At 42.5% G+C, this 11,293-nt stretch overlaps 1 protein-coding gene across 2 annotated transcripts; it reads right to left on the minus strand.

Moving 5' to 3' along the window:
* Window positions 1–738: 738 nt before the first annotated feature.
* LOC104685669 (cytochrome c oxidase subunit 7A-related protein, mitochondrial) lies at window positions 739–9,849 on the minus strand. Of its 2 annotated transcripts, XM_039569523.1 has the most exons (3): window positions 9,701–9,849; window positions 1,959–2,090; window positions 739–1,081 (listed from the first exon to the last, which is right to left on the minus strand). In XM_039569523.1, the coding sequence occupies exons 1-3, from the start codon at window positions 9,770–9,772 to the stop codon at window positions 941–943; spliced, it is 345 nt and encodes a 114-aa protein (XP_039425457.1). In that variant the 5' UTR covers window positions 9,773–9,849; the 3' UTR covers window positions 739–940. The 2 variants fall into 2 exon arrangements, with proteins under 2 accessions (XP_039425457.1, XP_039425458.1); XM_039569524.1 differs by lacking the exon at window positions 1,959–2,090 and having other exon boundaries at window positions 9,701–9,843.
* Between the last annotated feature and the right edge of the window lie 1,444 nt (window positions 9,850–11,293).

Genomic DNA, 11,293 nt, shown 5'->3' on the forward strand with positions numbered 1-11,293 from the left:
GTGTGTGAATGTGTGTACATAAACAGCTATCTGCAGGCACTGAAAATAATAAGCAGCTGAGTTATGACAGTGACCTGCTTCACCAAAAATTATAGTTAAACACACATGAGGTGTGAGAGAGGGTTTTAAGAGATTTACCATCTCAAAAAGATGATGATAAGATAGCTGAATCAATTTTCTGATTTGAGATCTACAAGCTGAACTTAGAAGTGTACCAATATGTTTATTTCATGACCAGGAGTGCTGAAATGGTCTGAAACGTTCGAGACTTGCCTATTTTAGTATTCATGTAGTTATCTTTATTGCATGATAATACAGTTTGACAAAGGAAAGTCCAAAAACTGGTGTAACTGATGCTACAATAATGGTGCACTCTGCTGCATACAGTGATGCTAAAGTTATGGAATAAATCCACTTTAAATGCTCCAGGCAGACAAGCCCTTTGTCCTACCACCAGAGGTGGTATATTACTAAATAATATATCAGCAGTTGGAAAAGTTCCATTGCCAGCTACTTACATAAAATGACCTGAATAGGACGGAAACAGTATGCTATAACAATTAAATTATTTGCTTTTAGTGTTTTGGAAACTAGCAGAATCCTTCCACTAAGGAATGTGGAGCACAATCCACAAATTACTTGTTCTGTCCTCTCTCTAACTTTGTTTAAGTTGGGGGAGGGAAGGAAGGAAAAGCTTAACTTTCTCCAACTGTTCATAAACTGCAAGACAAGAAAAGCTACAACCATATGTTAAAATTGTGTATTTCTCTGTTTATATGGGTTTTTCAGAATACATAAGGCAACCGATTTAAAAACATTTTCTCCAAGAAATCTGATCTGAATAATGAACCCTATGTGATTACAGGGAACAGATTTAAGTGCAAAGAGGTACACGCAGGAGATCTGTCAGAGGAGTGCTGCGAGTCCCATGAGGTGTGGCTCATTTATTTTTTGGCTGTGAGGCAATGTACAGTGCTACCAGACAGTAGATAGTTCCTCCTATTGTCAGAGCCATCGTGGTCCGATAGAGCATCTTATCTGGAACTCCTCGCTTCAGGTGTACTGGTAGCCCATCTGATCTCTGTGGGAAGAGTTGAAGGAGAAAACAAGCAAAAAAGAGATCAACACCCATACTGAGGTCATTAAGGAATATGCTACCTTGGTTAAATTAAGAGACTTCCAAGAGGGAAACCTCCTGACAATTAGGCTCACTACAACCAAGTGTATTATGTGTGTTTTATCTAGCAAGACAAATGCGAAGGCAAGTTAATTTTGTTAGCCAAAGCTGTTAAGTGCAAGTGGAAAGAATATATCTTGAAATATTTCTCAAGAGGACCTGGACGGGAAAAGTGTCACTAACAACAGAATGTGGAAAGATACGTATAAAAAATTATTCACCAAGTCAGACTGACACATTCCAAATGGAAGTGGCATGTAAGAGAGAAAAGGAAACATTATATAAAGCACATTCTTGATGCTTAAAAAAAACCTTAACTAATTTGTTTTAAGAAAAGTCCTACTACATTTAGAAATTGCATAGCTAACAAACTGGCTTTGAAAACTTTACTGTGCTACTCTTATACTGCACTATAAACAGCTTCAGCAACATTCAAATTATTATACACAAAACAATAATGACTTGCTTTGCCCCTGCACATCTGCTTTAAGGCATACACTTGGATTCCCAGAAAGAAAGTGCTTCTAAATAGTCAAATAATACAACAATTTCTGAAGTCAGCAAAAAACAATGTTACTGCATTTATCCACTTTCAGTATTTATCTCCTATACAAGGCACATACTTTGTAGTACAGTACAAGTACACAGGTTATACTGTACTTGACAGTTTCTTAACTAGACTTTACAGAATTTAGGTATTGTAGAATGGCAAAAGCTATGTTAAAATAAGGACAGATATGTCCCACTCTCCAGTTTAAGTTACTCTCAAAGTTGTCATTACCTGAAAAACTTTCTGTAGGTCTGGCACCTTGTTTTTACCCAAGAAAGACTCAGCTGCTGGTAAATCTGAAGGAGGTTTACTTGTCCCAAAAATCAGAGCTGGGGATTCAGTGGGAACTAATGGTTTGAGTCCCTGCATAAATAAAGATTAAAATAACAAAGTATATCACACTTGCAAATGTACCAATTGTCACATTAGGCAGGCACACTGCCAGTCATTACAAGGATACATTACAAGGAGTATTTATCTGGTATGAAGACTTGTGACAATGACCTACAAACACATTGTTGGCCCACTGATATCTCAGTGACAACTTTGGGTCAGAGCTTAGCAAGGAAAATAGAAGCCTCCTTTCCAATTTCCTCATGCATGAATTTATAGCTGTTATTTTTCTGTGCTGGTAGTTGGTCCAAATTACTGCTTCTATTTTGTACACAGAATATCTAGGACTCTCTCTGAGCAGTAGGATTAGGATCAAGAATCTCTGATGCTAGGGTCAGAGTGAGGAATGAACTCCACCTCCTGAATGCTGCCAACAGTAGCCGTAAATAATTGTGCCTTAAATAATTTGGATGTATAGTTTTGGGGATTCAAAAAAAGAAAAGGATGGAGGATCATTTGGGTCATACAGAAGTTGTAAGTGGTGTTCAAAGCCCTTCAGAGACCCTGATACAGTGGATATTTTATGCAGGTGTAACTATATCCTAAAATTCAGATGAAACTATCAAATCCTTTAAATTCAGATGCAACTTCCCACACCTCAGTGTACTCCCCATGAGCAGCACAGCTCAACTTCCTTTCGGTTCACATGGTTGTACTTTGCATTTGCCATAATTAGAAACGACATAATTCAGTTCTATGATTAAGGGCACAAAGTCACAGCCAACATGAGGTGGCCTCCTTGTCTTTATTACATTAGTTAGATTTAACAGTTATGTCTACACATGTGGCAGTGATGTTTTACATTATGGCTCTCAAAATAGCCGCAATTTTTTTTTTCTCTAACTTTCCACAGAAATTAAAAGCATTGTACAGTTAGTTTAATGCAACAGGTTTTTACTACAAACAGAAGCAGTCATGGGTCAAGTTAAGACTGCACTGAAATTCTGGTTTCTGTTCAAAGAACTAGTTGATGCATTTTGTATTGAAGAGAGCTGTCTGACAGTATCTGGAGCTGGAAGCAGACTGGCAATCTTTCTTTTGTGCCAGCCATAGACCAGATGTGTTTTCCATATGTAAATTCTCTGCTACAACAGGCATCTTCAGCAGAAAAAACGGGTTTCTCAGCTTCCCAAAATAGCCTATGGAATGGTCATCAGTGATCTACCCTGAAGATGTGGGTTCAGCTTCCCACTCTTCTAGTGCCTAAATGAATAGTAGAATCCATTTATGACCTTTCTGGTTATGTTTAGAAAGGCAGCAGCAAAACTGAAGTTTTTGGCACATTCAGTAACTACTGCCTTCCTCCTGAGCAGGCTTGCACAGAAGGTAAGCACTGAATTATTTAAGACCAGTGGCCAGTTCTGGCCACACTGCTATGAAGGAAGCATTTAGGGAACTATTATTAGCCAGGGGAGGTTACTAACTGTATATTCAAGGCTAAGTACCAGCTACATCAAAGGCCTTGAAGAAAGCAATTTTGGACAAGTATTTTTGTCTACAGGAACTTTGATTAATTTATTAGATTTGTCTTTGAAAGTTGGTGATTTGACAAAAATAACTAAAGAATAATGAATATACAGGTGACTATAATATAATGAATGTACAGGTGACTTTTCTCCAAAGCTTTTCTTGCCTTCTTTATTGTTAGTATCACAGCAAATGTGAAAATGCACATCTTTCCTCTGCCTTAGTTTCCAGTTCTGAATCTCCCCTTTGCCTTCACAAGAGCTCAGAGTTTTCAGGAGCAGTGCCATCTATTAACTACAACAGTTAGTAAATCACTGCAATTCCTGCTTGTTCTGCTCATATACTTTATTTCATGAGCTATCTGTACTGTGTAAATATTGAGCAATGGAGTAAGGTGCAAACTACTTCCAACAGTTTCATGATAAAGATTCTTCTTTCATCGTTTCTAAACTCAGGGATAGGAGGCAATGCCTATCATTTGTGATTAGCACTAAAACTCCTGCCTCTATAGGAGACTGGATGCAATATTCAGGGATTACTATAGTAATAGTTTAATCAGTGTCAACAACTGTAGGTTACTGCATACTTTTTCAGCCTTTAGAAATAGATTCCTGTTCTGATAGTTGTAAGATCCCCTTCTGTAGGAGCCATAGCAGAGTCAGACCTGATTCAAGCGACAAACTTCATCATGAAATCAAATGGAACCAGTTCAGAAAACTCACATAATCATCAGTGTACTGGTGTAAATTACTTCCAAAGCAGCATGGCACCACTTCAGAACATCACATAGCAATTTAAATAAAAAACTCTGATGTAGCTCACTGGCTTCAGGAAAGAGTACAACACAACACATGCTGCAGAAGGGAGACAGTTCAGTTTGCTTAACCCCGACATTGCATTAATTAGGGTTCCTCACCCCAACGTAAAATTTTGCTTGAATTCCATCCATGAATTGTGAGTCTTGGCTAACTCCAACCAAGCTCAGTTAAATTAGTGCAAATGCCTGCCTGTTCCAACTTGGTACTTCTCTGTGGTTATCGAGAGAAAGTGGCAAGTGCTTTATCTCACACCCAGCTTACTAAGCTTAGCATGACTGAAGAGAAATTCAGAGTGTAATGTAAAGGCTGAATTTCACTGCAGATCATTTTTAAGTAAGAACTGACACACCTTAAATGACCCTTGGTCACTGTATTTAACATTACTAAAACCATGGGTTTATTTAATGACATCAGTGTCTCACTACACTCAGGATAGTACTGAGGACTTAATGCCTCTACACATTTGACCTATGCTTCATTAAAACAAAAAAAGTTATACATTGATAATTCCTCTTCTGATATTACAGTGTTAATCTTTCATTTCTAATCACTGTGACATGATTTTTTTCAAATTCTTGGACAAAGTACAACAGATGTGGTTATGCAGAAGAGTCAACAACAGCTGATTTCATCAGCATGCTACAGCAATGACTTTTTCAAATGCTGAAGTCATTGAAAGGTCAAGACGTGTAGCTAATCCAAAAGAGCAAACAGAATTCTCTGCCTACCCTTCTGTAGAGTGTGTTTGTTTTCCTATCAGAGGTCTGAAGATCTTAGGACCCAACGTCTCTGTTGGTTGGCCATGAGGCTCAAAGTTAAAACAAATTTACATCTTGCTAGTACAAATTTGCAAGTTAGATTTACATTTTCCTGACAGCAAAAAGAGTTAAGGATTTGGAACATAATTTAATGGAGATAGCACCACTCTTAAGTTTTTAAATGTAAGGGGAGTTGCTCAAACAGATCAGAGAATGAGAAAGGAGAGAAAACTGAGGTAAGGGCCAAAGAGAAGATGGGAATGGGGAAGTTACTCTGAGAATCATTATTTCAGAACATGCATTGAAATAACTTTTATGAACCTACTGAACCTAGACACTTCTAAACTAAGTATCAGGTCCTTCACAGTAGAACACACCTCACTGTATAAGGTTAAATATATTTGTTATCACTAACACAAGGCTTTTAAGTAACATCACTTGAGTCTTTGTGCTGGGATGATGATTCAGTGACAGTGATTCCGTGTATATATTAAGTACCACCTAGGGCATAGAAGGTTACATATTATATATTCTCAACAAACTCTAAGCAATTCATCTTGGCTTAAATCAAAGTATCTGTGGGTCACAAGGGCTTTAAATAGCTACAAGCAAAATAAGTTGTATCAAGTGAGATAGGGGAGTACAAATAAATTTCTACTAAGATCACGTTCAGTAGAAGAACTAAGGAAAAGTTTATGTAGTTGTCCTTATCTGACACCATTTGAAACTGATCCCACTGCTTGTACTTTAAACATAAGCTAACTCTTTGAATTAATATCTTTTATTAAATTTGTAATGGTCATGGCAGTCATTATCCTCCTAAATATGAGTAGTTTTTAAACTATTTCACTCCTCAACTAGCTAAGGAAGTTCCCATTTATTCAAACAAGATAAATTGTTCCGACTACTTTATACAACTTTGTTAAATACAAAATTAAGTCTTCTAAGAACGCTAAGTCTGAGACGCAAAGAACAATATAGATTTCAAACTCATTATTTTTTTGTTAGTATAAGCTGTTAGTTATGTTACTGTCAGCAAAAGAATTTCTGAAATACATTTGAACTGGATATTTTGCTAGCCCAAAGTAAACTTAAACCTGCAGCAAAACAGTACTCCATTGGGAAACACCAGAATGTAACAGCACAGAATAAAGAGAATTATTATACTGCATATTTTACTAAGGAAAATTTGAATTGCAGAATGTCTTCACTTGTCTAGAAACATCAAAATAAATAGAAGCATAAAAAGCAAACCATTTTACATGCTGAGCTATAGTTTTATTAAATGGAGCAATTAAATCAATAGGAAAAAATTTACTTTGTTTTGGACTTAACGACATACTCATGGGATTACCCTTATACTTCAATTGCTGTTTATTGAAAATAGTTTTAGCAGACTGATGCATCTAAATGTGTGACCTGGGAATTCAGTCAAACTTCAGGGGGAAAAAAAAGGAAATTCTACCAAAAAGCTGGCTTAATAACACTGCAAAAAGGGATTGAAAGTTAACTTTTAAAAAAGTTAACTTTTGCCCTCCCACCATGGGCCACTTCCAGAAAGGAGGCTCTTTACTGTTTAGGCTTGAAGCCCTTTCCCATTCCTCCCCCAAGCCTTTGCTCTCCACTGTAGAAATGAAGTGTCAATGTTTATTCTTTGAACATGACTTTGTCTAGAAGAGGTAAGAAGTGCCTAAGTCACTGCAATAGTGCTGGATATATTGCTAATGAACAGACATACTAGAACATGCTATTTATTCTCCTGTTTTCCCTGTTTCTTACACCCCTGTCCTCCAGCAGCTATCCAGAAAGCCTTCCAAAGTGATTGGGAAAGATGAGGGCAAAAAACCATCTTGGGATGGAAACTGCCACATCAGAAACTCTCTGTTACCTCAATGTTTACTTAAGATCCTAGGGTAATTCAGGATGGAAGGGCCCCCTAGTGCTCTTTAGCCTCGAGCAAGGTGACACCAGGTTGCTGAGGGTTTTTTCTGGCCTGGCCTTGAAAGCCTCTGAGGACAGAGTGCACAATCCTCCTCCCTGGGCAGCCACTCCACTGCCTGACTCTTCCCACCACGAACATGTCTTTCCTTCTAGCCAGTCTGAACCTCTCTTGTTGCAGTTTATGCCTCGTGTCTTTTGCCCTCCCACCATGGGCCACTGTGCAAAGCCTGGCTCAGCTGGCTGCTGACCTCTGCTGAACTTGCTCCAGCTGCCATTCCCACAGCAGGAGGCCCACAACTGGACACAGCACCTGGATGTGATCCAGTAAGTGTTGAGCAGGGGGGAGTGTTGCTTTCCTCAACCAACAGCTCACAGGGTGATAGAGCTGGCTTCCTGCCTGGCAGTGTCTCCAGGGGCTCTACCACAGAGCTGCTGCCACCAGCCCCTCAGTTGCCACCCTGTAACCATGCAGGGGCTCTTCCTTCCTACATGAGCAACTTTGCCTTTTTCCCATCATGAAGTTCACAGCATTCCTGTCAGATCATTCCCATCCTCTTGATATGTCCTTCTGAATGAATGGCAGCTCTACTTCAAACATTTTGGGGCCACTTCCCTGGTGTCTTCTGTAAACTTTACAAGAGTGCACTCTATTGCCTGCTGCAGGGAACTGATAAAGTCCTCCAGCAACCTGCAGCATTCCACTTGTTACAGGGATACTGGTGGAGTATGAACCATTAACCACTCTACCCAGTCTGGTCATCAAGTTCTCTTAACTTCAAAAAAAATTTAAAAATAAAAAGCTCTGTAGTTGTTCTAGGCCCCTTGAAATAATCTGAGATCTTACAGCTGCTTAATACAATATTCTTGCATGCAGCAAATGACTGGATTTTCCAAGTAAAACTCTCACAGTCAAGGACACCCAGGAAAGCAGAACTGTAAAATAGGTTGCAAACAGAATTAACAGGCTAAGAATGAAATAAGAGTTGTGTATCACAACAATCCACATTAGTCCACAAAAGAATGTGGTGACTTTAACTAATTTCAGTTACTTTTTATTAATGAATTTAATAATAATAAATAATATTATTATAAATAATAATAAATAAATAATAAATGAATTTGGGAAAAAGACCAACCATAACTTTGATTCCGTGTGTATGTGCACACGTATCTACTTTTTTTCCTTACGACTTGTATTGTTTAATCAGATGTTTGCTCTCTGGAGGCAGTTCTTTGAAAGGCTGATTTTTTTAAAAATCATTTGTACAACTCTTAACCTCCAGATGATGTTTTTTTGTTGGTTTGGGGTTTTTTTTAAGCTGTAAGAATTTTCTATTTTTCAAATTTTACTCAGAAAACTGAACACGGTGTAACAACCACGCTGCATTTGTCCCATGATAAAATCACATTACAAATCTTCCTAATATTATTTAGGAATTTATGCTGATGTACAGAAAAGCAAACTATTTCTGTGATTTATTTTCACCAATATGCAACTCTCCATGTCTTGAAATGACTGATGTACTTGGGATTCATTGTCCCCTCACTCAGATTTGCTTTGCTCCTGAAGAATTAACCGTGTACTTTACTACACAGTGTGAAAAGTGTAAGCTTATTTAATGCCACCTTTAACCTCTATACACTTAGTTACTAAGTTGGTGTCACACAGAGGAAAATTGAGTTTTCATTTTGAGTGAATTTGAGCTTCGTTGCGTTAAACTAACTTTTCTGGATTGGTGTCCTCCCTGGTAAGGGTTTTAATGCTTTCAGTACTTGGGGGTTTTTGTTGCATGCATGGACCAGAGAGTCCAGAGAGCAGTGTTGTTCCCATTTGCCAGCTGCAATTTACAGTACAATGTCCTGTTCTGGGACCCTCGTTTCAGAAATGACATTGAGGCACTGGAGCAGGTACAGAGAAGGGCAATGGAGCTGGGGAAGGGTCTGAAGCCCGAGTCTGATGAGGAGCAGCTGAGGGTGCTTAGCCTGGAGAAAAGAAGGCTCAGGGGTGATCACTCTCTACAGCTGCCTGAAAGGAGGCTGTAGCCAGGTGGGGGTCAGTCTATTCTCCAGAGCAACTAAAGGCAGAATGAGAAGAAATGGCCTCAAACTACACCAGGGGAGGTTTAGGTTGGACATCAGCAGGAATTTCTTCACAGAAAGGGAGATTAGACATGGGGATGGGCTGCCCGGGGAGGTGGTGGGGTCGCCGTCCCTGGAGGTGTTTAAGGAAAGACTGGACGTGGCACTCGGTGCCACGGTCCATCTGACAAAGAGGCGTTCGGCCACAGGCTGGACTGGATGACCTCGGAGGGCTTGTCCTGCCTAACTGATCCTGTGATTCGGTGATTTTAAACCCCGCCAGGCACTGCTCAACTCTGCGGCCGCCCTCTATGATGAAAGCGCGCTAATTTCTTGCTATAACCCTCAGCCCATCCCAAAACTGACTCAAAGGCTGCAGGGCTGAGCGCGGAGTCCCGTCCCGCCCAAGGTCACGCGAGGGGCCGGATACGTTCGGTGCCCGTGGGGGCGGCCGATCCCTCCCCGACTCAACAAACGCCCGCGGCACCGCAGCGCCTGCCCGGGTGTGGAGTGTTACCTGTGGGGTGTAGGCGGCGGCCGCCGTGGCCCCGACGAGGCGCTGCGCGAAGCCGCTGAACTTGTAGTACATGGTGGGCCGGGGGGGGCACCGGCTGCGACAGCTCGGCCGAAAGGACCCGCCCCGCCCCCAGCCGGCTTTTTGCGACGCCGTAACGTTCAAGGGCCCCACCAACTCGCAGGCGCCTCGCACGGCCGCCTGCGTGGGAAGCCGCGGAAAGACTGAGATTTAAAAAAAAAAAAAAAAAGTCCGAAAAAATACAGTAGCCTGTGCCAAAGCAACGCGAGCGCGGCTCTTCCAGGCACGCCTGCGGCTCCGAAAAAAGTGAGGTCGGTGGCAATTTTCAGTCAGGCAAAAATTGTGAGCCCCCTAAGCGGCGGGGCGGCAGCGGGAGGGACGGTGGGGGCGGGATAGCGGACAGGAGCGGGAGGGGCGGAGAGGGCGTGGTTCGTGCCAGCCAATCAGCGCAGGCGGGAGGCGAGGCCCCGCCCACACGGGTGCCGGGGCGGGGCGGGGGCGGGAGCGCGCGGGGCTCTCGCGCCCCCCGGCCGGGCTCGTGCGCGCCTCACGGCGCTCGGGGCGCGGGCGCTGCTGGGCGGGGACGCGGCGCTCGCTGGGCCGGGCGGGGCGGGGACGCTGTCCGCAGAGTCCCGTTCGTTACCCGCTGTGCAACAGGCCGGTAACCGCAGGCTCACTTAGGTTGGAAAAGACCTCCGGGAGCATCGCGTCCAACCTACGAGCGATCACCACCGTGAACTAGACCGCGGCACCGAGTGCCACGTCCAGCCTTTCCTTAAACACCTCCAGGGGTGGCGAGTCCAGCACCTCCCCGGGCAGCGCTTTGCAGTGCCCAGTCGCTCTTGGGAAGAAATTCCAACCTAAACCTCCCCAGGCGCAGCTTGAGGTCATGTCCTCTCATCCTGCCGCTGGCTCCCGGGGAGGAGAGACCGACCCCCACCTGGCTACAGCCTCCGTTTAGGGAACTGTAGGGTGACAAGGTCACCCGCGAGCCTCCCTTTTTTCTCCCTCAACACCCCCAGCTCCCGCAGCTGCTCTCATAGGACTTGTGCTCCAGACCCTTCCCCAGCTCCATTGCTCTTCTCTGGACACACTCCAACACCTCAATGTCCTTCCTGAATTGAGGGGCTCAGACCTGGACACAGGACTCGATGTGTGGCCTCACCAGTGCTGAGTACAGGGGAAGAATCTCTTCCTTGTTCCTGCTGGTCACGCTATTGCTGATACAACCACGATGGAGAGAGAAATTGAATATTTATTTCAGAGTTGCACAAGCCTGGGTCCTCGGTGGTGTCCATAAATCAAGGACACCAACAACCAAGACTTTTTACTTTGTATGTATTTTAGCAAACAAAGGCATTAATGTTAATTGGCTGGAAGTTACGTAGTTCACTTATTAATTAGTATTCCATTTTGTATTTGTCATTGATTTTCTTGTTTCCCATACTAATTTCACGTACGTGTGCTCAGTCTTTCTCTTCTCTTGGGTCTGTGGCTTTCTTGAGTTGGTGGTCTGAGTCAGTGGTCGCCATCTCCCTCTCCCAGGATTACCTTTTACCCAGTCGGAGCTAATTC

Source organism: Corvus cornix, chromosome 3, assembly GCF_000738735.6.
Source record: "Corvus cornix cornix isolate S_Up_H32 chromosome 3, ASM73873v5, whole genome shotgun sequence".
Classification (NCBI taxonomy): domain Eukaryota; kingdom Metazoa; phylum Chordata; class Aves; order Passeriformes; family Corvidae; genus Corvus; species Corvus cornix.